Here is a 26,483-nt window from a genome sequence, read left to right as displayed (position 1 = left end):
CTTCAGTCATGGGCACGTTACCGAAAAAAAGTAACAGTGTTACAGTTACAGTTACCTAACCCAAAAAAGTAACTCTGTTACAGTTAGTTACGAATTTTCCAAAAGTAACTAGTTACAGTTACAGTTACTGCAAAAAAGTAACGTCGTTACTTTTCCGTTACTGTATCAAACTAAGTAATAGCTAAAAAGATTTGGCTTATTTAATATAAACGTACGAAGGCATGCAGGTAGTAAAAATTAAACGTGGTAAAGCTATACACGAGGGGACCTAAAATGATGCACTCATGCCCAAACAATCGTTGTTTACGGCTCACTTTTTTTATTAAGGAAGTTTTGCTGTCCATCATAAGGAACTTTATTTTTTGGTTGCTGCACTTTCACTGCAAGAAATTTATTTGCAAACATCATTGTAGCATAGAATTAGTTGTTTTTCAAAGTTGGAATCAGAGAGGACGAACTGGAGGACAGCACAGCCGAAACAATCTTTCAATGTCAACTTAATTTATTTTCGCCTACAATGCCGTCTCTTGACCGCCCTGCGCAGTGAGAGAGAATGGAAAAAAGGGGGCGGAGGTGGCGGATCGACGGAAGGCCCTCGTAGGAAAGGGGAAACGGGCGTGGGAGTACATCGGTTCTCGAGGTGTTTTTGAAGGATACTAAAAAAAAGCGCTTGGTTGACTTTTTATTTCGTACTTGTGGTCGGAGACGGAGACCCAATTTGAGCCATTGCCGAAGCGGCGTTTGTCCGGGGGCCCTCGGAGTCGTTCTCCCACCCCAACCCGCAGCCGCCCCCATCCCCGGAATGAGACAAGATATTTCCAAAGGGAATAGAAACTGAAACGAACGCTTTACTGTTTTCGTCCTCCCCTTCCTCTCCTCCCTTCCCCCCCTCCGCCGTCCTCACAAAGGCGGATTTTGCGTCTCGACCGGAAAAAACTGCTCTCACAATCCCAGCCTTGCACAGCACTCACGTCTCCGATCCCAGGAACCGCTCCCTTCGTTTGCTTTGAGGCATAGGCCGAACGAAGCTCACCCAAGTATTCCTTGTACCCAACATTCAAAAGCAGATGTAGCTACTGTTTTCGTTTCGGCCACAGCCCTCGAAACGAAGTCGGGAGGCTTCCCAAGAACATTTCTTCGTGCAGTGGCACTGTGGTCAGACGTCTGCCGGCCAAGATGCTGCTGGTGTGAGGGCACTCGGGGGCCACCATCGTTGGGGTCGTCGTATGTGTGGAGGGGCATGAAATTTATTACTTCCTAGACCTCGTTCGAGCACTTGGTACAGCTCGATGGAGCCCCTAGACCAGGGGTCCCAAACGTGTGGTCCCAAATACGGCCAGGGGTCTCTAAAGCGAACAATGGTCGCAAGCAACTGCGACTTGTCAATGGGACACTCTACAATGCGCACAGGGCTGGACGAGCGTGAGGTCGCCGAGAGACTACCCGCGGCGTTTTATGACCCTGCAAAAGGGGCTGCACGTCGCTAATGAGAAAGCGACGCCCTAACCGGAGTTTTCCAGGCTTCCGCGAAAGTGAAAAGGTTTCAGTGCATTTTGTGGGGGTTTGTTTTCCTGTTCGTCTTTGTGTCAAACACTTTTACTGCCCTCCAGATGTGGCGAAAATGCATCCACGTGCGCTTAGGCGCGTGTCGCAGCGCTATTTATGGCCTGGGTGAGAGCGATGTCACGCTGCTGAGGAAAATACTGCAGCTTAGACTTAGAAACTTCGAGCCCTTAGTAGACCGCGTGGGACACGACGCACACGTGCACGCCTAAACATTTCTAGTCCAGATGTTTTTCACCCATGAGAAGGGAGTGAGCTGGCATAGTTTTAAACGAAGGTTCTGCGGAAGAAAGGCCGAAAAAGGGAAATGGGCAAACTGTACACCGGTCGTTAATGAGTGTTGCCGTTGGATAATTTTTTATAGAAATAAAGTAACTGTAACGATATTTCTCGTTACAGTTACTCAACAAAAAAGTAACAGTGTTACAGTTACAAGTTCCTCTAACTTAAAAGTAACTAGTTACAGTTACAAGTTACTGAAAAAAGTAACTAGTTACTGGTAACGCGTTACTAGTAACTAGTTACTGCCCAAGACTGATCAGCTTGTACTGAAAGGTCCCATTTTTGATACTAAGCTTTTATGTTAGGATTTAATATGTAGATTTGTCAAAATGTCTTTCTCAGCATCTTTCAGAACTACAAATATAAAAGTCCAAGTTTGTTTTGAGGCCTCTGAAATCCATACTGACAGACTCCAAGACTGAATCAGCAACAATAGTCACTAAAACGAAATAAGCATAGGAACAGTTAAGCAGATCGTGATTAATGGTATTTTTGTGCTTAAAGGAGCCATGAAGAGAAAATACAACTTCGTTTAATTTGAAAGAATTAGGATTCAGTATCTCACTCAGCTCCATTACAGCCACAAAAGATGTTTTTTTAACGAAAAAAAGCAAGTATTTAAAAACTTTCAAATTTTGCGCCACAGTGACGTGTTATGAGCAAGAATGACGTCATACGGGCCAACAATAAAACATAACTTTCAGTGCGTTAACTGCACGTTAGCATTCAAGTGATGCGGTCAAATGGAACTAGAGGCCCCATTACAGACGTACAGTCATGTGTCGTCGCGACAGGTCAGTTAGGCGGCCGCCAATCGCACAAACAAGGTTCCGTGACATCATAGAAAAGTTGCGGGAAATTGGCTAGGGCGTCGCGACTGCTTCACACGTTTCCTTTAATACCTTCGTTATTTGTTCGAAGATTGCGATGATATTGGTATCATTGTTATCGGGACCAAGCAGTCTTTCTAATAAACCCAACTTGTATTTTGTCTTCATGGCTCCTTTAAAGTGCACAACATAGACAATATCTCTTTGGCAGAGGCCATTGAAATAGTTGTTTTAAATTAGAGGAGGCCGCATACAATTTTTATTCTAGCAAATGTTATCATTTTGCTAGAATAAAAATTGTGGGTTCATTTTATACATACAAGTTCTTCAACCTTGTATACCTTTGAATACCAACCATAAAACTGGTATGAAAACAAAACACTGTAATAATTTGCACAAACTAGGGTCTTTAACCCCTTAAAAGGTCGATGCAAAACAGCAAGTACCTCAAACAAGATGAAAGACTTCTTGCGATGTGTAAGGAAAAACATTTAACATCAAATGGTAGTAAAAGTAGAAAGATGGTTGCACCACAATGCTGTGTGCAAAAAATGCAGCTCAGAAGGAAGTTCTGCCAGGTCTGAACATTTATCTTGCTCCGTCTTGGGGTTAATAACCACAATGATTCTTTGCGTATAAAAAGAAAGCCGCACTTGGCTACAAAATACCTGCGTTTATCAACGGGTCTGGTTTGGGCTGGCAGCTTCCTTGATTTTCACAATTGCTAAGCCCTCATTTCCTTGTTTTTGTTACATTGAATGCTAAAATAATCTGCGGAAATTCAGAGAATTATCTACTATTGCGTAGCATTCTTGTGCCACTTGTATTGAGTGTGAGTTCTTTCGGGTCAAATTTTTTGTTTTTCGTGATCCTGTCTGACCAATCATCTCAATTTACGCTATTATATCGATTGGAAGTGAAACTTTCGCGAAATCTGCATTGTGGAAACAGGGCATTACAGGGTTTGCCATTTTCCATAATTTCTTTATATTTTCCCTAATCTTTTAGTGTTCTCCAAAATTTATTTCTACCAATTACAGTGATGGAAGGGCTGCTCAAATTGCTCCAAACTGCTCCAAGACGAAACTTCTGCTCCATGCTGCTCCAAATGGTCGTTTTAAGGGATTTTTGCTCCAAACGTGTGCCGAAGGGGCATTTCGAAAGCGTGTGGTAGCACTTCTCTCTGATGCAAAACCGAAAGTGAAAGTAAACTTGTGTCTAGCGTCACCTTTATTCAAACATCCAAGTCAAACCCGCTTGTAAAGTAAGTTTGCTGCGATGTGTCTGCACATCTGTAGACATGGCCTTCTTTATCTGTGATCGTCCATGACTTTTTTAATGGCTTTACGGCCGCCCTGGAGCATTACCATGTTTGTCACAAAGAACATATGAACGCTTCTTTGTGGCGTGTACTAGTGTTGTTAACATTGTAGAGTTAGTATGATTCGGCTTTATCTTTTTCAAGACGTTTTTCTGCAATCATTTTCTATTGCATGCTGCATCGTTCGAACTCCAATGTTGTTGTGGTGTACCTGAACTACATATACAGACAAATGCGGAAGTTAAAATGTTCAATTTTTTTAGAACATGACGTAAGGATGACACTGGTTTTGTGGCTTTTGCTCTAATTATGTTTACCCTGTTTTAGTTTTTGGCTGGAAGTGGAAAGGTACGTTTTAAAACTAGGACAGTTTAGTGATGTACCTCGAGTATTTTTATCCGAAAGTTGAAGGCAACAATAATCTTGTTCTGATTTTAGAAATGATGTGCCTACTGCATTTGTTCGTTGGTTTTTAAATACAATATGCTGCAAAATAAATATTGGAAACTTTGACGGTTTCCTTCTGAATTATGTTCACCCTTATAACTGTATTGAAGAGCGTATTTTGGCATCTGCTCCAAAGTGGCTTATGGCTGCTCCAAACTGGAATTTTGCCTGCTCCAACACCTGCTCCGAGAAGCAAAATGCCGCTTCCATCTCTGCAATTATTATTTACGCTAATATAGCATATATAGGTGGAACTTCTGCAACATCTGCATTATTGTGGAAATCTAGGTCATTATACGATTTGCCATTTTCCACATTTTTATATTTTTAAAATTTACTTCCACCAATTATCTTCATTTACACTATTACGACTACAGGTGGAACTTTCCTGAAATCAGCATTATTGTGAACATGCAGGGCGTTACACGGTTCACCATGTTCCGTAATTATTTTATATTTTTCTTATTTTTTAGTTTTTCATTATTTCGTTCGACCAATTATCTCCATTTACGCTATTATAACGATTGCAGTGGAACTTTTACGAAATACGCGTTATGTGGACATGCCTTGCGTCAGACATTTTGCCACTTTCTATAATTTTTATTTTTTTTTCTTATTTTTTAGTTTTTCAGAATTTTTCCAGACCAATTATCTCCATTTCTGTTATTATAACAATTACTTTTAGAACTTTCATGACATCTGCGTTATTGTGAAAGTTTAGGGCGTTACACGGTTCGCCATTTTCCATAATTATTTTATATTTTTCTTATTTTTTAGTTTTTCTAAATTTTGTTCCACCAATTATCTCCATTTACACTATTATTGCAATTAAAGGAGTAACCTTCGGGAAATATGCATCATTTTGGAAATGCCATGCCTTATACCTTTTGCCATTTTCCGTAATTTTTTAATATTTTCTGCAATTTTTTAGTTTTTCAAAATTTCGTCTGACCAATTATCTCCATTTGTTATTCCAATGATTGCATTCGGAATTTTCTTGAAATCTGCATTGTGGAAATGCAGGGCGTTACACGGTTTGCCATTTTCCATAATTGTATATTTTTCTTAATTATTTAGTTTCAAAACTTTGTTCGACCAATAATTTCCATGTACACTACTATAACGATTACAGGTGAAAGTTTTGTGAAATCTGCATTATTGTGGAAATGCAGGTCGTTGCACCATCCTGGCTGAGTGGGTACTCGGCAAAAAATGCTGCACATTAATATGCACTGAATTTACAAACTCAGTGGGCACAGAAGTCGTCCTTGCGGACTTTGGAGTTGTGCATCAAAAAACATCTTAGGAATTGTGTTGCTGATGCCACAGATACAAATCAAAACCAAAGGAGGTTTGTCGCCGTCCAGAGCCCTTGTTTCACTCAAAAGCATTTGATTGAAGGGCAAATGAGCTTGTGCCGAGTCATGAAATAATGGGACAGGGCATGTTGTCCAGAAGTGTTCGACCAAATTTTTTTGCATCTATGGATGTTCCTTACCTCACACAAACGGATTGTAAAGTTAACACTTTTAATCAGCAGCCAACATTGTGCTGTGCCACATTTTTGGAGCAGCCAAACATCGTGATACGACGATAGGTGCGAAATTGCCCCTGTTGAGGAAGCTACGGCTGCCCTTCTTTAACATCATCATCCTGCATTCACTATTCTTTCAGCAGTTAAACTGCCCTGTTCTTGAGTGATTCCAGTTTCCCATTCCAATTGTACTTCATACAAAATTGTATCTATTTTCCCCTACTGTGTCAAGTCACTTTCATTTCTGATGTTTAGTGACAGCACCGTGCAGCTATTGTCAGCCTGCCTTGAGGTTAAAGTTTTGTCTTAGAGAAGTTGTTAAATGCACTGAGGGCAATCTGGAGCACCTAGGGAATTAGCATGCATCAGGTGTGTAGACACACTTGTAATCTTTTACAAGTGCTAATTACCACGCTAATCCTTGTCAGCCTGTTTCAAGAAAAGACACATGTTGTGGTTGCAAGGTTAGTAACATTTCAGCGTTATTCAATAAACAAACAGCAAGTCTTGTGTTCATGAAATTGGATTACTGCATGCACAATAATTGAGCACATGTGGATGCATCCCGTGTTTTACCAACATTTTGTCCTTTTGGTCTTTACATGAGCTATACAGGGTGTGCAAGGTATTTGAGAATGCTATTATTGCTATAGACACCAGCAGGCTCATATGTATGTAGACGTGCGGCTTCTTGTTTGTCAACCCCTTATTCATAATGCGTGGTTTCTTCAAAGATGGAGGTAGACCATTTGATGCAAAAAATGAAGTGCCATGCAGTCCTCGTCACCCCAGCTGTGAACCTCAGCAACTTGGAAGTTGGCATCTTTCGAATGTAGCAAAGTCTTTCATTTACAAGGTGGGGACAGAAAAGAAACAAAAATCAAAAAAGATCTCCACTCAACAGGTGTGCAAGCAGTGTGAAGGTGGAAAAACTGAATGCACTGAGCAAAGCTCCATTGAGTTCGTCATGGGAGGAGCAAGAAGTGAAGAGCAGAGGAGGTACACGGCAGGGGCAGTAGAAGACTTCCTTCGACATTTGCATGGAGCAAGAAGATATATTGCAAATTTTATTTAGGCATAAAAAGGTCATGCCTGATAGCAAGCATATAACAGATGACCATGCTGCCAGCATAACACAAAGTATTTGATGATTATAGGCTTTTACGGTGCGCAGCCAATGACGGCAAAAAGCATAAACGAATTAAGTACTTGCTCCCTTTAGCTTAAACACTGTTAAGTACATTGTATAAAACGTGCTTGCAAAAGTAAGCTTACTTTGAAACATGGCCACGCACCACTAGCAATAGTGAATTATACATGCTATTCAGCCACTGTGACTACCTTGGCAGATGCAGCAGTTCTCGCCCTCAGCAGAGTACACAAGCATCAAGGCACCCTGAGTGAGTTGCTCTTCAGCAGATGTGACATCATGGACTCCTAAGAAGTGTTTGTTTTACTGGCATGGCTTATGAATAAACAAAAAAATTGTGCCTCACTGTAGCAATCTCAGTGTAAATTGAAGTCCTCCTGTGGCCGACATCGTACTAGACTTGCAAACGGATCAATAGCAGCAAAGCTGCCTGCAATTCGCTCACTCATTAATGTGTATCAATGGCTAAAAATATGGCTATTCAACAAATTTTTAAATGGTAAGGCAATAATTTTCCCATGTTATTCCAAAGCCACCACCATCCCATTTGAAAATCATGAATGCCTAGGAACACCTTATGCTGTAGTGAATGTGAAAAGAGCGCGACCACGGGCGGCACTGCGAAGCGTGCCTCTGTGACGTCAACTTCGGGATCCTTGCATTTGTCATCTGCTTCACTCAAGCTCGCTTTCCCTGCTGTTTCTTTGCGCTTGGTTGATGTCTGATGCTACTCCGCACCAGATTTTGCATCTGCGTAACTTTTTATCATAATAATAGACTGAAAATAGCATACACGAACTCAAGGCGCGAGTTAAATTTGTATAGTTTTGGATACCGCTATGGAAGAAACATTGCCGGCGTCACCCTATTCCTTGCAAAACTGGTCCTGTGCGGAGCGTGAAGGGTCAGAGCTAGGCGTCAGATTCTTTATTAAGCAATCTTTCAAACAAAGGGAACAGCCAGCTGCTAGTAACTGATAACAGCGGAAATACAAGACCAAAACAAATTCCAGGCCTTTGGTGCCGCCGGCTTTGGCAGTAGCCATTACGATTCCCTGTGATCACACGTAAGAAAATGGTTTTTGCAACCTTGCCAAACGCTGAAAAGTATTGTGTCATGTCACTTTACGTTGTCATGGCATGAAAGAATGCCGACATGCACTATGGGCTGCAAAAACTGTAGGTTGGGTTCCAAATAACCCACTGTGTATAGGCACGCACTGGTTTTATGCCAGGCTTCTAACCAGTATGGAGGTTTATTGAGCAAAATGAGTTACGTCTATGGTAAAGATGCAGTAACACTATGTTCAGACCTGGAGGGATATTTTGGCAGATTTCCCACAGCCGTTCTTCCAAATTTTCAGATATGCATTATAGGAAAACTGCACTCAAGAGCGAGGAGGAGAAAACTTCATTTAACAATGAAATCAAGCTGGTTAGTGGGCCGGGTCCTCAGTGCAGGACAAGGGAGTAAGAGTAATTTTCTTCAATTAATAGAACACCATCCAGAGTAGACTAGAATTTGTTCTTTACGCCTGGAATGGTTGTAAAACAATATAGAGCTGCTTGGAAATATTCATACGTTTCGATTCTTAGAATATATGCACATATGCTATTTATTGCACTCGTTAGCAAGCAAATCAAGCCTTCAACACCATAATCATGTCATAATTGTTCGGGTTGAGAATCTGTTCGTTGTGATAATGACGGTTATGATAGAAATTCAGAGCACAAAAGCCGCCTTCAAGTACTTTGGACAACGTTGTCTGGGGCGCAAACGTGGAGGCGTAGCAGAAACCTCATTGTATTTGCAAGTGAATAAACAATGCACACTGCAGATATGCACCTTCTTTCACGATGCACCCATAACGAAGGCCAATTTGTGAAGAAGGGAATGCACGCCATACAGCCTGAAGAAAATATTCACACGATCTTTGTAAGCCTCCCAAACATCCCCAAACCTGCTAATAAGACATTTGTGTTGGTGCAGAAAAATTAATGCGTTGGGCATAGAAAGAAAAACATTCATGTGATACAAATCAACAACGAAAGAAATAGGGGATAGCCGCTTTATTTCCTGCTGTGCGATGCGAGGCCTGCTGCTTAGTGCGTAGCATGAAACTGTTGTCTTCAAAAGAGCACCTCAAAAATACTTCAGGGAGGTCTACACATTTTGAATACTTATTGAGGAGGTCTGAGCACTGGACAAGTACAGATGATCGTTTGACCAATTCTCTGAATAAAGTTGTTCTCTCTCTTCTCGTGTGTGGCAAACATGCAGGAGATACAGCTTGAAATTATTCAGATGTATCGGACGCTGGCAAAAAAACTGAATTACTAGAAATACACTTTTCAATGCACTAAAGCATCAAAGCAGGTGATTTCTAGCACAGACACTGCTGCCCCTGACAAGTGGAGTGTAGCAAACGACAGTGGCACGAGTCCCTAATCCAACATCAGAGCCAGGGGGTGCCAGTCAAACATGTCACCGCCAATTGCTGAACATGTCTCGTCATCACAACCTTTTTCCTCTTACATCTTTTTCTTTCCATTACCAAGACTGAACCTTGGCCAACTGCATATGGTAGACCTATACCTCGAACATTATGCAGCTGTAACGCTGTCTTGCAACATGCCTAGCTATGTCTAGCTATGTCAAACTGCGGGTACCAATTGATGATAGGCCTAAAGTGACATTCAAGTTTCCAACAGTACATAACGGGCAAGGCACAATGCATCAAGTACAGTGACAGCCTGCACACTACATGAAAGCAAGCTAAAAATAATGACCCACCGTTAATTACGAAAAAAGTAAAAATGTTATTTGGAACATACCAAAAACTGAACTTCAAAGAACTTTTTGAACTGCCTGGGTGCATTCAAATTTGAACTCAGAGGCTGTACCCAAAGCCACAGAGGTTGAAGCGCCAATGATGATTGTTTCAGCAGTCCATCAAAAAAATGTCAGAATGCCAGTAGTGTTGAAAGTGAACTAGTCAAAGGCACTAGATCCACGCAGGCAGGGACATAGCCAAGGGGAAGGTTGTGGGTTCGAACATTCCCGAAGTGCCCGCCCTGCTTGCACGAAGTACTAGCACTCCACCATTTAGAAAAAGGAATGTTGGGCTAGCACATATATCTTCACATTAACGCAATCTGTCAGGGCAGCGTCTTATAAATGCAGGTTTCAGTGGATGCTGCACGACGACACTGCTAGCATTGGGTTGTAGCAAACCAGCTCGCACTTGACAAGCAAGGTGCACATTTCACGGCGACATTCTAAGTTGCACTTCCGGTGTGATGCAGAACTTTTCTCTCCGCACCTAAACCGACCTAAAATATGCGGAACTACTTATTTACGAAAACAATGTGTAGAACTGATTTAAAGGAGCATTTTTTCCAATAAAGAATTCCTGAAATAGAGAAGGTAGGCATACCGAGGTTAGAACCCAGTACTTTTGCATTAGAAGCCAGGATGCTACCCACTGCATTAGAAAGGCAGAGCAGCAAGTTCATTTTACCAGTTGGTCAACAAGATTGTGGAAGTGCGCAAAGCTAACCACTAGAGAGTGCTAGTTGTAACAGGCAGTGCCTGGCCTGCAGTGTCTTGGAAACGGAATGTTGCCACTTGGCTGCTGGCTTAACCTTTTCAGCCCCAATTTTTTTTATTTCTAGCAAAAAGCTGTTTTGTGTGTTTTCCTTATTACTGGGATGCCATAAGCTTACAAACTTGTGGTACAAGTAATTAGCGAATTAGAGGAACGTCGTCTGTCTAATTAGGTCATTATGCAATTAAAATTTTGAATTTGAACAAAGAATTTTCCCTTTTGTTTTCCTAATTTTTGAAAACCACTGAGCCCATATACAGAAAATAAATCCGGCATTAGAAGTACTTTTTGAATAACAGCCATGTAATCAAACTAGGACTTTGGTCCTTGGGGTCACCCCGACGTCAATTCGGTTTTCACTGCAATGCCTTCCTCTCTAGTGTACAGCTGTTGCAAAAAACGAACAATTGTGATATATATCGAAAAAAGCATCCTTGAAAAACTATTTCCCAGAAAACTAGCTGTTTTGGTTTTGTTCTAAAATTGCTAGAATTTTTGTTGATGTCCTAAATACAGGACACCAGGTGCGGCCCGTCACTGGTTGGCAAGGGGAGTGGATCACAAGGCGGCACAACGGCAGCAATGTAGAGCCATTGTTTTAGAGCGCGGCTCTTTGATCAAATTATTTATGCAGGCCTTAATATCTCTAATAAATTTCTAAGTCAAGGATCACAACGCATTTACTGTCTGGCTTTAGTCAGCTAGAGTCGTCAAGCATTGGTGGTGTAGAGAATGCGTGTTCACATCACATTTTGTTGCAGTCAGCTTTAAGATCTGGGTCATGCTCTAAAAAACATGGCAGACTAATATCCATGGCAAATTCTGATTGGCATTTCAAGCATACAATAGTAAGAGTGACAAAATGGAACATCTTCAATAAAAGTACATTCAAGAATACCAGATTCAGATAACGAGCTATGTAAATATTCTGCTTCAACAGCCAAGCTTAATATATGCAGAATAGTGTCCCTTGCATGCTGTGTATCTTTGCACTCAACAGCAATTTATGGCGAGACTGGGTACAAAGCATGGGCACAGTACCTTTCTATCCTGGGAGCAAGGATGGAGCATGATGATTTATTTAGGACAATGATAACAGGGGTGAGACAGCTGAATCAGATTTGGGAGCAGTTTTTGGAGCAGCAAAATGTCGATTTTGGCGCAGAAGACCCTTGGTCTGGAGCAGAATGATGACATTATGTCACCTTAGGAGCCTATAAATCAAATTTTTGGCAACTCGGGGGGGGAAGGAGGGAGGGTGCACCTTTTAATGGGTCTTGAACGTACATAACACTGAAACAGCCTTCTAATGAAGTTTTTTCTACTAGAGTATCACAAGGCACGAACTGCACTACCTTTTTACAGGCCATTTATAAATTCTTAGGCTCTATGCATAAGATAGCATGGAGTGTCATTGAAAACATCGAATCGAAAAACTAAACAATCGTAAGGCATTTTCAATATCATGTGATTGCTAAAATTATTTTTGCAATCCCAGGCTCGGCTTTACACACAATTGTAGAGGCATGGTTAAAGTTGCGCAAAGCGAGATGACAATCTTCGCACGCCACCAGCCCTACTATTTCAAACCCCAACGTGCGCGTTCACTACGATCGCAATTTGAATAACGTTAGTATGTTTAGCCACCTCCCTCTTGGCATTATGTTTCACTTAAGATAAACCATTATTACTAGCATGCAATAATACCCCGTCCCGCTATCGGCCAATGCTTGAACATTTTGCGGCGATGTAGCCTGCGCCACCAGTTCTGTAATGTCGATCGTCCCATTTCCGCCACTGGAAAGCTCGATGTCAAAGGCAGCAATAACTCCGCGTTTTATTATAACACCACAATGAGTCCTAAATTTCACTTCAAGCATGCACCGCGCCTCTCACTCGAGGCCGAAGCACGGCGAATTCACGGGCCCCACGTTGTTTTTGATTAACTCCCGTTCTTCGAGTCACGCAACTTCCCTTCACAGATCAAACGACTAAATGAAAACCCAGCCACCCCCATGACCAAACCACAGTAGAAATCAGCGAAGAGCACTCTGCCTGAACCACGATCAACTGCTTTGCCCGACGGCCATGTTTTCCAATATTCACCACAGCAAGATGGCGGCGCCTAGTAGTGTCGTTCCGGAGATACGGTGCTCCGAAAATTGCCGTCTTTTCATCAATTTTCACCAGTAGTTTGTCGCCTAAGTACACATACGTATTTTTTCTACAGGACTTTGCAATGGTTTTCCATGGGAAAACTTTAAAAAAACACACAATATAACGGGAAAACTTAAAAAAACTCCGACATGGTGACCTTCTAAAAAACTATCTTGGGGACAATTTTATGCGGGTTTTTTATTGAATGATCAATCAATTAAACCTTTAAAAACAGGATCATCTTGGGGGTGCTGGAAAATTATGCCATCAGTGAGCATTTTCCCCCACTGAAACTGGCGGGAGCGTTAAAATCCGTGGCTCTCAGACTTTTGGAGCAGTTTGGCGCAATTTTTGCAATTTTCAAGCTTTTGGAGCAGCCTGGCGCAGGAAAGCAGATTAGTATCAAAAGTGCACAATATGCGCAGCTGTCTCACCCCTGTGATAACCTTTTAAAAGCTAGCGTGCAAAATGACCCTTCGGCATGTTTTCAAGTTTCTGTTGTCTGAAACACCATTTAAGACTGCACTTACCCTGTTATAAATTGGCCACAATGCCAATCCAGCTGAGCCATTGGAAATAGGAAATTCATGCTCACAGCACTGACAAGTGTATAAGATTCAGTAACTACAAAAATAAGTCTGGCGAATACCAGAAAAGTTTAATCAAGTGCACAAGGCTAACAAATCAGAATTTCGAGATTGTTCAAAAAATTTGGCCCACAGGTTCGTGCCCATCCTGCTGTTGCGTGCACGTATTATTTCTGAAGGACTTAATACCGTGCAAAACTGCTATCATCCAGTGAAGCGACAACTTGCAGGTTCCGGTTGAACCTGAAAAAGACACCGTCACATTTGTCAGTTCATGCAGCTCTTCAGGTCCAGTGCGTATATGGCATCATGTGCCAAGAAAAATGCCTTGAATCAGGGTTACGAAGCCGCTTGTTTATTAAGGTGCCTACCCATTTTGTAAGAAACTGGAAGTACAGTGCTCACGGATTGAAACGAGACACCTGCGAGCGCGTGGCCGCCGGTACATGCAGCGCCGCCCTTGGACGCCCGTGGAAGCTAGGTGTTGCATTGTGGTATACCGCGAGGATGAGACCGTGTTGACCATAGGCTTACTGCTTCTGGTGCCAATGAGTGGGACTGGTTCCCCGCAGCGACAGCAGGGCGCTGCGAGTCTGGGGCGCTCGAACGGATTTGTGCACCGACGGTAGTAGCCCGGCTGTGCGCGCATCCGATTTCGCAACATTGTGTGCGCGCGCTTTTGTTACGCGTGCCCTTCCAATGCGGCACAGTGATGTTCATGTAATGCACAGTCACGCTCATCTGAGTAAAAAAAAAGTTCTGTACGAAGGAACAGCAAACTTTATTCCAGGATGTAAACTCAAAAAAAGGAATGACGCCTTTGCAGGCACGTTCGCATGTGGTGCGTTGCATTAGTACTTCTTCGGCTCTCCTCTTTTTTTTAGTTGATATCACGGAATAAAGTTGGCTGTTCCTTCGTGCAGACGCTCACTTTATTCAGATAAGCATGACCATGCCTTACATGCACATTATCTGTGTCGCATCGGAAGGGCACGCGTAAGAAGAGTGCGCGAGCAGACGATGTCGTGAAATCGGCTGCGCGGACTGCCAGGCGGCTACCACTGGCGCACAAGCGCACTTCTGCGCTCCAGGCTCGCAGCGCACCGCTGTCACTGCGGGGAACCACAGCCCTGCTTACTGGCAACTGGAAGCAGCAAGCCTACAGTTAAAACGCTCTCATCATCGTGATATACCACGATGCAATCCCTAGCTTCCACGGGCGTCCATGGGCGGCGCTGCAGTACCGCAGGCCGCGCACTCGCAGTGTCGTGTTTCAATCCGTGAGCACTGTACAACAGATGGGATGGAACGAAAAGGACTCCTTTTTATTCCAACCCATCTGTTGCACTGCCAATTTCTAACAAAGGTATGCACCAAACGGTTCAAGGTTCAACTCTTCCAAGGTGTCTACCAAATTTTCCTGCTGGAATTCCCCGATTTTCCTAAGTTTTCCTGGAGTATTCTAGCGAAAATTTGCGGAGTGCCCAGTGACATCAAGTTACAGTAACTCAGCGTATGCATAGCAAAAAGAGACACTGCTTTCGCAAATTTCCTTCCTTTATTAGCTCTCCACACTGGTAGCTAGCTCCGTGTATGCTCAGGTCAGTTTCTCCTTTTAGTTCGGGTTTCCTTGCACTGAAAACCTGGGAGTGCTCGCAACAGTGTGGGCCCACATGCATTGTTCAACGTGTCCACGAGGCGGTATTCTGTTTCAAGATAGGTGCAAGCCAGGCACTTCGGGCGCAATGCAGAACTAAAATTAAACTTCTTAATTTGCTGCTCCCTGCACCTAAGCCAACCTAATTGGTACCAAACCACCCTTATTTACAAAGAATGCATAGAATTGAGCCATGAGAACATTTTACACTAAAAAAAATTAAGAGGCCCGCAAAAATTCTTGCACTACTGGGGCTACCCAATCTTGCACTACCCAAGCCGTTCTCGCCAAAACCCTTGGCTCTACACATTAAGGGGGGACACTGGTCTTGAAAACACTTTTGTTATTTTTTAACCTATGTGCTTGCGATTTACTCATTCAGTGTATTTCAACATCCTGAGCACAAATATGCAGTCAGTTTTCGTCTATGGGGTGTAAGTTTAGAGTTGTGCAACATGTTATGTCACTCCATTTCGAGCAATTTTTTGATTATGCACCTATGAAATACTCAAATAGCTTTTATCCCTTTGTGCTCTAGAAGGACGATAGAGTGCAACTATACCACTGAAGTAATTTTAGCATGGTTTCTGCAAACGCTGTAAAATTCGTATATGTCAGGTCATCAATTACCAATGTTTTTGTAAAACTAACTGCATAAAATCTTGTGCCAGCAAAAAGAAATTCTGTATTTTTGCGGTTTTATTGCACTGTTCAGTTCGTAAGCTTTTGAATACAGCAAAAATGATGTAAATCGAACCAGCACATCCCAAGATATTGTACCCGACAGCTGACCATGTGGGTAAAAAATTGGTTCTGAGAAAACAGGGCACGAAGTTTGCATACATAGGCAAAAATGGTCATTTAGGCGACTTCAAAGGGCGACAGCTTTGTGAATACTTATGATACAGCTATGATATTTTGCAGGTACATTCTTTGTGACCCATAGACTGCAAATAAAATTACTAATACAGAAATTGATTTTTTGGCAAATTTTCGGTCCTCAAGACCAGTGTCCCTCCTAAGATACTGAGACCGGACAGTAGGGATCTTTTAGCAGTTGTTAAAAACAGCAGGAGAGTTCAAAGTGAACCAGAAGGTGGCACCGCGTGCATACAGGATGTGGCGGACTTGTACCCACAAGGGAACGAAGCTTCGCGTCCACAAGTCGCTCTGATTATGAAACTACAAATGGTATGCACCCTTTGATGCAGGGATTTATACACACCCCCCAGAAGAACTTCGACACCCCCCCCCCCCCCCCCAAAAAAGATTCCACAGCCACAAGCACCTTGCCTAGGGAGTTTTACACCCCCCCCCCCAAAATCGAAATTCTGCATAAACCCCTGCTTGATGGCGGGTTGGCCAAGACAATAGAGCCAACTTCAATGTAAAAGCAATCGGAGTGAATACACAAATGAGTCCTGTAAGCCACATACTCCTGTAAACGGCATACCATATGCAAAACGCCACTTCAAAATGCCATGCCCACAAGCACTGCTTTCGGTAACAGTTCTGTCATTGCCTTTGAACAGGTCGGCTATACCAGATAAGAAAAATCCAGCAGCTGGTTGCAAAAATTTTCGCAGACCTTTTCATACTTCTTTTTCAAAAGAAAACAACTGTTTTCATTATTTCAGCACTGTTATTTGCTTTTATTTAAATTTTTTGCAGCAATGAGCCATGTAAATGTTTTCATTGTTGCCAAAATAAAACCAAAATTTCCAAAAAATGTGAATCACAAATCCTTCTTACCCCCCATATATAACTTCGAACACATCTGCTTTCACTCCCCCCTTGCACTATAAAACACAAAACCCAAAAACGAAAAACGTTAATGATGAGTAAAACTGTTTTGTTGTCACTCATCACTTTTGGTGAAAACGACCCACAAAAAATTGAGTTCATCTAGAATAATTATCAGCTCCTGACTCGCTTTGCCTAGTTTTGGCTACCCCCGCTTTGTTCAAAAGCATGGGCGCACAAGTGTAGTATGCGGAAGAAGGCTTAAACATTGCTGGTGCAAGCAAAATTTATAGCCTTACACTTAGAAGCAAAGTGCTTGGGTACACATCGTTGGCACGCCTTTGCCATAAACTAAAAGCCCTCAAGCCAAGATTCATTACTGAATGACCAACCTCCGCTTCATCAGACCCTTATATCCTTGTTTTTAAGCCTGCCTCCAGGTGCGCCTTGTATCATATAACTTCTGTTCAGCTTCCCATGACTCATCCCTATTGTTCTTCTGCACCTGCATTCATCTGTCCTATACCACCTGCACAATGCCCCCACAGCCAGCCACCTTGGACTGATACTATGCACGTGAATGTTTGGTACAAGAGGGCCCAAACTTGCTTTAAAACAGCCAATAGCTAAATTGGAAAGTCATATTCCCCAATGTGCTAACGCCTTAAATAGCTTGCCCTCAATGTCAAGTTCTGTCAACTGTGATGTCAAAAAAGGGGCTCATTGGCCAGTGAGGAAAATGTGACGCACTCCTTGAAGGCGTTGACCGTCTCCTCCACCTTGCTGGGGTGGCAGCAGATGGCCAGCTTGGAGGCGGCTGGGTCGAACAGGGCAGACAGGTACTGCTTGCCCACGCGTATCACGTCTGGCAGGGTTACCGCAGCCACCTTCTCCAGGAGCTTCCTGCACAGTGCACCTATTCAGCACCTCCTCCAATTACTCGCAGAGGTGATTTATTAATTGCGAGGTTTCACGCCGAAACTACTCCTGGACTACAATGTGAGCCGTAGTGGAGGGCTCCGGATTAACTGTGATCACTTTAGGACCTTTAGCAGCCACCAAAATCTCGACACATGGGCATTTTCACTTTTCGCCTCCATCAGAAAAGCAGCCACCGTGGCCGGGATCAAACCACGTCCTTGGGCTCAGCAGTACAACGCCTTAGCCACTTAGCCACCACGGCGAGTCTTACCCACAGAAGTAACCTCCTCTCATAAGGAGCCACCACATCATTTCTTCCTAAAAAACTGCCTCAGAAATTCTGGCAACAGTTTGTGCAATGGTATAAATGGCAGCCAAAATATATATATATATATATATATATAAATATGTCTCTGATTGATAAGCATGTGTCTGACACGGCACTTCCAAAGTAGCCATGTCAGACACTGCAATACAGCAATACCGTACAGTAAAGCCCACCGTTTTAGGAGAATTTGCACAAACCAAGCCGACTTTGACTCAAACTGTCGAGAACTCAAGACCGCCCTCCTGAACTCCTGAATAAAAAATACCCAGAACAAGTTATCGACGACGCTATTGTGCGAGCAAACCAATTAGACCGTAACGAAATCTTTAAGAAAAAAGCCCTGAACGTTAACCCGTAAACTTAGTTTTAACCCACTCAGCCTGCGCCCCAAGAGTGTCAACCGTACTAAGCTTTAAAGCATCACAATATCCTAATTCAAAGTGAACGCTTAAAAAGCATATTCCCCGAACCACCATGCGTTGTCTACCAGCGTAATAAGAATTTAGGCGACTTTCTTACTAACTCTCATATCAACCGACTGGAAACTACTCGTTGCATGCTCTGTAATAAACCTCGATGCAAAGCATGCCCGCACATGACCACTACACAGCGTGCCACCAGCATGGCTTCAGACTATGTAAATATAAAGGGTAACTTTAACTCTGACTCCACTAACGTCGCATACCTTCTAGAGAGCAGTTTGTAGGCAGCAATATATCGGCCAAACTGAAACGCCCTTCCAAATACGGTTCAGTAATCACTGCTCTCATGCAAAAAGTTGCCCTTATTTGCCCCCGTCAAGACACGTGAACGCTCCCGGTCATGCATTTGAACGTCTTAGCGCAACAATTTTACAATCCGCTTTCAAAACCCACCACGACCGCGAGGTTCGGGAATCTTATCTCATTTATATGTTTGGGTCAGCGACGCTTGGTATTAATGAAAGTTACGGAAAACTAACGTGCTTATCCCTCAATTAAACAAAAATTGGCGACCTCATAATTTTTATCACATTGTTCATTATTCCTACCCTTGAGTTTCCCATCAGAATTCGCAGAAACTCTCTAAATACAGCAGCTTTATTAGCCTAATATGGCTCAACAATGCGATTTGTCCTTGTGAAGGAGGCTGCGTTTCCCCCACCACTTAGAAACGTTTAACCCTTTGTGATCTACGGACCCTACCTATTTCCTCTTCGGTTGCTAGCTCCTGTGCAATGCTCTTTTGTGCACTGTATCCTTTCCATCCGTGGGGGGCACACCCAAAACACAATCTTCGTTCATGCCTGTATGGATCCGTCCGAACCAGTCTCCCCACCCCACTGAATACCTTATTGTATACTTTTCCCTTCCTTTTAAAACCGTGATTGTCTAGTCTTCCGCACTGTCTGAACTTGCAGCCCATGCCAGGTACGTTGCCCCATCATGGTGCAACCTTGACAGCTGCCTTGTTAATACGACCCCTTTCTCTCTCTCTCTCTCTCTCTCTCTCTCTCTCTCTCTCTCTCTCTCCCTCGTTTTTCTCTTTTTTGTTGTTGTTGTAACATAGGCATAGCCCCACTGCATGCAAACTCTCAGTTTCCGAAACATCTTTTGCTGCTTCTCACAGTTTTCTGCAAATCTATATAAGAAATGTGTTCCGAATGTTTGTGACAGCAAAATCATGTGACTGTACTCTGATCAGGGTGTCTAGCAAATTGGCCAATTCAATTTCCCTGACTTTTCCAGGTTTTCCATGACCATTTTAGTTGAAATTCCCTGACCAATACAACACGCACCATTTTGTGGAAACGGTCCGTGAAGCATATAAAAAGCGTAGAGAAAACACATTCTATCATACGGAAAAACACATTTGTTGCAAGTGCCCTAATTCTCAAAATCCACTTTGATTACTTTCACTTTGTTGTTTGAGGTTTGCTTGCCTTCAGTTACGGCTTCAGATAGTTCATTTCATCTTGCGGGATAGAAGCTTCAAGTTGCGCTTCAGCAAGCACCTTTTGCTTTTTTTCTTGATTGTCCTGGCTTGACATGCAACGTGAACCGCATGGTGCGTTGCGCGTGCGATTTTTTGACGCCCGCGTCGACGATTCGTGCGCGCGGCAGCTACTGCCTCGCTCAGAAAATGACGCGCGTCGCGCGCGGCAGTGGGAGGAGCCTGACGACTTGCGCCAATGGGGAGCCGCGCGCCTCATGGCGGCAGTTTCGAAGCTCTGGAGGCAGCCGGCTGGCTCCGCCAGAGATGTTAAGGCTTACCACGCCGGCAGGTATTGCATGGGCCCTTTCAGTAGCGGCGCGGATGATGTTTTATTGTACCGTTTTCTCCCACATTATAAGCTCTTTTACCTCACAAGCAACTTCGTGCGTGCCTTGTGCGGCATTATAGAGAGCGCTTAGAAGCGGTCGCTCGAACTCCCGTCACCACTTCGCGGTCGGAGCCGCCGCCATGTTGCAGCCGCCGCCAGCACCCCGCGCAGCGTGCGGGCAGTTCCGCGCAGAGTTCCTCTATATAGCTATATATATAAGCTATATACATAGCTATATATAAAGGAACTCTAGTTCCGCGGCAGCGTCAGCGCGCCTGTGACGTGCGCGGCGCGTTTTCGCGAGCAGAAAACACCCCATGCGGTTCACTGGGTTCGCGCTAAACCATGTTCCTTTTTGATTATGTAATTCTGGCTCCTGATGTCATAAGGAAGTTCTTTCAAGATTAGCTCCCAAAAAGCACTGCCTTTGAAAATTCGCTAAAAAAAGCCTGTTTTGCGTGCGATTTGGGCACCACCTAGACGTCCCTCTGCCGCAAGTGCACCCAGCAACCTAAGCCAGCTGCGTGAACCGCACGGCGAGTTTCTGCACGCGATTCGTGCGCGGTATTTGCACGGCCGCGTCGACGATTTCGTGCCTGCGGTGGCTCCTTTCCTGCACAAGCAAGTGCGTTTGTGCCTTGAGTAGCATTTTAAAGAGCGGTTAGAAGCGGCCGTTGGAGCTACCGCACGACTCCGCGGCCGGTGCTGCCGCCATGTTGCCAACGCCTACCGCTCGGCACGCACCGTGCGGGTGGTTTGCGCGGCGGCATCAGCGCGCCTCGGGCGTACGCGCCGCGTTTTCCCTTGCAGAAAAACCAAAAAGCGTTTCATGCGGTTCACGCTTTCGTCGCGCGCGAACGTGTTGTGTTCGGTAACTTCTTGGGGGCCTCCAACACTGGTTTCCCCTATTCTAAAACTGTGTGGGCTGGCCCCAAAGTGGTTTTCCCTGACTGGTACTACTTGATTCAAAAATTCCCTGACAATTTCCTGACTTTTCCCGGTTTTCCCGGTCGCTAGACACCCTGTCTGATGAAGGCAAGTCCCGTTGCCGCTACGTAAGTAAACCTTCTTTGTTATTGTTCTTGCTGTGTATCCGACTCTTTACATATATATATATCTATATATATATATATATATATATATATATAGTCGAACACGGATATATCGAACACGGGTATATCGAATTATTGTCTATATCGAACTCATAAATTATCCCCTTGAAAATTATGTGTAAAAGTATTGGAATTCATACTTTTATATCGAACCGTATTTTTCCCGACATTGGGTATATCGAACGCCGCGCGAGTTGGAAGGTGCTCTTCGGCGGTCACTGCACTCCCGGTTGAGGTTGAGGAGTATGGGGAGGAATGCGCGGGCATGGCGAAGACTGGCTCGCGGAACTAATCCCTTCTACCGGAACGAATTTGCGCTTTCCCAGTGGGGCCCCGCTACCGGCCGCCGTAGCATTAGCGGACCGAGCCCGGCATGCTAGATCTCTCTAGGCACACTAGCCTGAACGCTCGGAAAATATGACAGTGCGAGGTAGGGATGCCCCGACTGCGCACGTCCTTTTTTTTTTCGGCTGCGTACGTTCCCCGGCTTGCCGAAAAAGAGTTCTCTCTCTCTGGGTCTGTCTTCCCCCGATGTCGTCTCGGGAAAGGGAAGAGGGAACGAAGGCGCTGGCGGCCTCCTCCTTCTTTTGCATTTTGCTGCTGTTGCTGCTGTTTGGCGAGTTGTCCCGCACCTTTCGGAGATCACTGTTTCTCTCGGAGATGACCATCGCGAGCGCTTTGTTGGAGTCCGTTCAGAGAGCCTTGGAATGGTTACCTTCAAAGTTCTTGTGGTACGTGCGCGCTGTTCTTCTTTTGCGTGCGTGTTGTGAATGGTGTGCGAAGGCGCAGCGTGCTGCTGGAATTTTCTAGTTGTGCAGCCTCGAGAATATCGAGACCAGCGTCTTTATTTCATTTTCAGGACGGAGAAGCAGGCCAAGATGAGCGATTTTTTTTTCACGGAAATAAACTGTCCTCTTGCGTCGTGAGTTCGGAATTAGTTGTCATTCTTGAATGCGACGACCGGTAAGTGATCGTCCGCCATAGGTGAGGTCTCGGAGCCCATATTTTTTATATCGAATTTTTCATATATCGAACTAATTCGCGATCCCCTTGGAGTTCGATATATCCGTGTTCGACTGTATATATATATATATATATATATATATATATATATATATATATATATATATATATATATAGATCTTACATATGTAATATGTAACATTACATATTACATATGTATATATATATATACATGGTTAGGAAATGAGGGGCTCGTTGAATACAGAAAGATAGGTCGGCAGACTACAACGCCAAAGGAGGCATAGGGGTATGGTGGTGCTTTTTTTGTTACTACAGTTAGTGAAGTTAACATCTTCAAATTTACGTAAGAAAGAAAGAAAGAAAGGAAACCACGCGTCCCTTCTCCCCGTGTAGTCAAAGTGGTGCTGGCTCCCACCCTCAAGCATCAGATACAGTTGCAAATATAAATACCCCAGAATGTGATGGAGAACACAGTCGCCCAGATAGCCGAATTGGTAAGGCATTTGAGATCAAATCGAAGGGTGTGGGTTCGGTCCCACTCTGGACGTGTGTTTGTTTTCGTTTCGGCGTAATTGGTAAGGCATCCGAGATCATTCGGTCCCCACTCTGGGCGAGTGTTTCTTTTCGTCTTTCTTTCTTACATAAATTTTAACTCTGCTCATCGTAGTAAAAAAAACCCTAGCAATTCCCCTATGCCTCCTATGCCATTATTGACGGCCAGTATTTCTGTATTTTTTCAACGAGCCCCTCATTTCCTAACCATATATATACATATATACATCATGTATTGTCAGACACCCAACAGATTTTTTGCAAGGTCATACGTCTAAGTAAAATATGACCTACTTAATAACCTGTGACATGCCAACGTGAAAATTAGTATTTTTTCATTAATATCCTGCAACAAATGTCAGCTAATTTTTACCCAACTCAAACATTTTGCTAAATACAGACATCCTTCCTCATTAACTATTCCCTTATTTTAACAATACCCAAGCAACAATGGATGCTGTTTGAGATGCCCAAATAACAGCCAAGAATCCAATGGCAAGACTGGATGCCCACTGCCAATGTATGTTTAAATATAACTTAGTGGATGTAAAGGTTATACATTTCTGGGGTATTATGCTCGCAGACTGAACAAACGTATCATGGACTCAACAAGGACCCGAAGTTTGGGTAAAACCTACAGGGAGATAAAAACTCAACTATTTTTGTAAAAGTTGTAAACCTAGATGCTGACTGGCATACACTCATGTAGATAACATTATCTCAACTTTTTTTCTGCTTTTTCCAAGCAGCTCACTGGCCCAAATGGTAATCTCGTTTCACTAAATGCAAAAATATTAAGCAGACATACCATTCAAGGTAATGCATGCTTGCTTTAAAGGGGCCATGTAGACAAAAGGCAACTTTAGTTCATTCGAAAGATTGCCTCGTTAGAATAATGTCGACACCACTTTTAAAGTAGACTTCGCTCAAATAATTAGCTGTATAATTAGGAAAAAAGAGAATGGCCGTTCGACTCACTAGCTCATTTCCCACACTGAAACATATGACGTATTATGGGCAGCTGTGCGATTGGCTGAGGCCGGTAAAAGCAAACGCAAGTAAGGCAGGGCTTATAAGCTTTCAGAACGAGCTAATTTCTCTTGAATGTAATGCATATTCAATTTATAGCAGTAAGAATGGTAAAGTAAACAATGAAAGTTAAGGAAATACATGTAAACAAGGAAGCACCAGTGCATACTGCTGTTGGTACTGCGCACACTGTGCTTATAGCTGCACAATAGTATGGCGACTTGGGGTCGTCCCACACGACTGAGGCCGATGGACGTAAGGGTCATTGTGTGAAGTGACCTGTTTGTCAAGCATACTCAATGCTTCACGAATTAATTACTACTGACCATACCATAAGAAACAAAAGGTGTAAACACGGTCGCAGACAAAGCGACTGCAAACAACGGTTCTGAGCGGTATTGCGCCGCCAACTAGGAGAACTGATGGTAAAAAAGGCATTTCTCAGTTTGCTGCAGACTAAATGTTCAGTTAAACACGAGTCCTGGATATGTCATCACAGACGTCGCAAAACACAGGATTTGGTAGGAGAATAAAAATGATGGCTTAAATTGATAAATTTCTCAGTAAATAAACCAGAGAAGCACTAAAGGCACTATAAAATACCAAATATTTCGAATAAAAGAAACTTGTACTTTGTCTCCATGGCCCCTTTAAAGGTGCCATGGGGACAAAGTACAAGTGTGTTTAATTTGAAAAATTTCGTGTTTTATAGTGCCCCCAGCACTTGTCCGGCAGCAAACGATGCCGTATTCACTGAGAAATGAATCAATTTAGGTGAAAATTTTGATTCTCCCGCCAAACCGTGTGTTCTCGTGACGTCTGCCATGAAGTCATGAGAGCAGATATCCAAATGAACTTCTACTGCGTCACTCGGGTCTGCAGCCTCGCTAGCCATCAGTCCTCCCAGATGGCGCTACCCTAGTCAGCCGCAGACCATTGTCCCCCATTGCTTTGTGACCGTATTTGCTCCTGACTTGTTTTTGTTGCGGTAGAAAGTAATCGTTTTGTGAAACATGGATCACATGGACAAACAGGATCACGTAAGACGACATCGCTTACGCCAGTCCACTAGTGTCGTGTAAGACAACTCCGAAGCGGCAGGCTGCTGTTCAGCTAACAAAAGCAGTCCGCATCGGCACCTCTATGTTTACATGTATTTTTGTAACTTTCATTGTTTACCCCACCATTCGTAAGATGAATATGCACTGCATTTAAGCGCAAATAGCTCCTTCGGCAAGCTTATAAGCCCTGCCTAATTTACGCTTGCTTTTCCTGGCCTCGGCCAATCGCACAGCTGGGCATATGACATCTTAGGTTCTGTCGCGGGAAACGAGCTAGTGGGCCGCATGGCCACTCTGTTTTTTCTTAATTAGCTTATTTGAGAGAAGTTGATGTTAAAAGTGGTGTCAGTATAATTCTAACGAGGCGATTTTTCGAATGAACCAAACTTGTGTTTTGTCTGCATGGCCCCTTCAAGCTCTTTGTTGCCACCTTTTCGTTGACTTGTGTTTACTTGCTTCTGCATCATGAGGAAAAGAGGATAAACTTTTACAGGACTGAGTTAGTGGCAGACAGCACGGTCACAAGGTCATACAGTTGATTACATCTAGTGCAATGTTTGTGAGAAAAAGCACGTTTTTCGTAGCACGTATGTCGATGCAATATTACCACACCCTAGCAGAACACCTTGCTTGCATTATCTTGGAGCGAGCAATGTTAGTTTCAGTAGCATCTCATGTACAGCATCTCTGCCGTTACGTTCTGCCAGGAAAATGTATTGCACTTTCGATTGTAACCCCACACCATCTCCCCTATGTAATGTCCACATAGGCCTTAGGCTATTTAAATAAATAAATAAAGCACTTATGTAAATGATGCTAGCATTTGTCATTTCAGCATCACATATTGTGCCAAGGCGGAGGACACAGTTTTGCTTTTACACATAAATATACAACTTAGCAATATTTGTGTCTTTACTGAATGTTGATCAGATACTTGTAAACCCCATATAATCTGTTAACTAATATTTGCTAGAAGTACGAAGGACATCGATTGGTTGGTCCAGCCGTTTGCATGGAGCGATATGACCCCTCAATCAAGATGCACAACACGAGGGCCAAGTCGCCATAGTACCAGCTCAAAGGCCAGTTTGCAGCAAGCCCAGCACACAATTTGCCGCCTTACCGGTGTGACAGTGTGCTCTATTCGCACCCAGGGCTTTTCAAATGTCACAACACTGCGGCAGTCAGCATCATTGGCCAGACACGACCTCTAGAAGGTAACAGGCACACGGGACAAGCACTGCCGGAAGAAGAGGGGTCCTGACACGTATTTGACCAACCCGGCCGCCTAGACGCACCCCATGTTTGCCTCTTCG

At 43.5% G+C, this 26,483-nt stretch overlaps 1 protein-coding gene across 2 annotated transcripts in view; it reads right to left on the bottom strand.

The window, feature by feature from the left end:
• Positions 1–8,744: 8,744 nt before the first annotated feature.
• The window catches only part of LOC144159157 (uncharacterized protein C05D11.1-like), a 96,838-nt gene continuing 79,099 nt past the window's right edge, over positions 8,745–26,483 (bottom strand). The window contains exons 20-21 of one of the 2 annotated variants that reach the window (XM_077690474.1): positions 17,629–17,781; positions 8,745–13,721 (exon numbers count right to left, since the gene is read on the bottom strand). In XM_077690474.1, coding sequence (XP_077546600.1) covers positions 13,661–13,721; positions 17,629–17,781 — 214 coding nt within the window. In that variant the 3' untranslated portion in view covers positions 8,745–13,660. Of the gene's footprint in view, positions 13,722–17,628; positions 17,782–26,483 lie in introns of those variants that run through there. The other variant, XR_013320254.1, reaches the window with a different exon arrangement.

Source organism: Haemaphysalis longicornis, unplaced genomic scaffold (genome assembly GCF_048455015.1).
Source record: "Haemaphysalis longicornis isolate Haplotype H1 unplaced genomic scaffold, Haemaphysalis longicornis Haplotype H1 scaffold_10, whole genome shotgun sequence".
NCBI classification, from domain to species: Eukaryota; Metazoa; Arthropoda; class Arachnida; order Ixodida; family Ixodidae; genus Haemaphysalis; species Haemaphysalis longicornis.
Note: the sequence above shows the minus strand (reverse complement) of the source record. Positions and strands in the feature narration are given on the sequence as shown.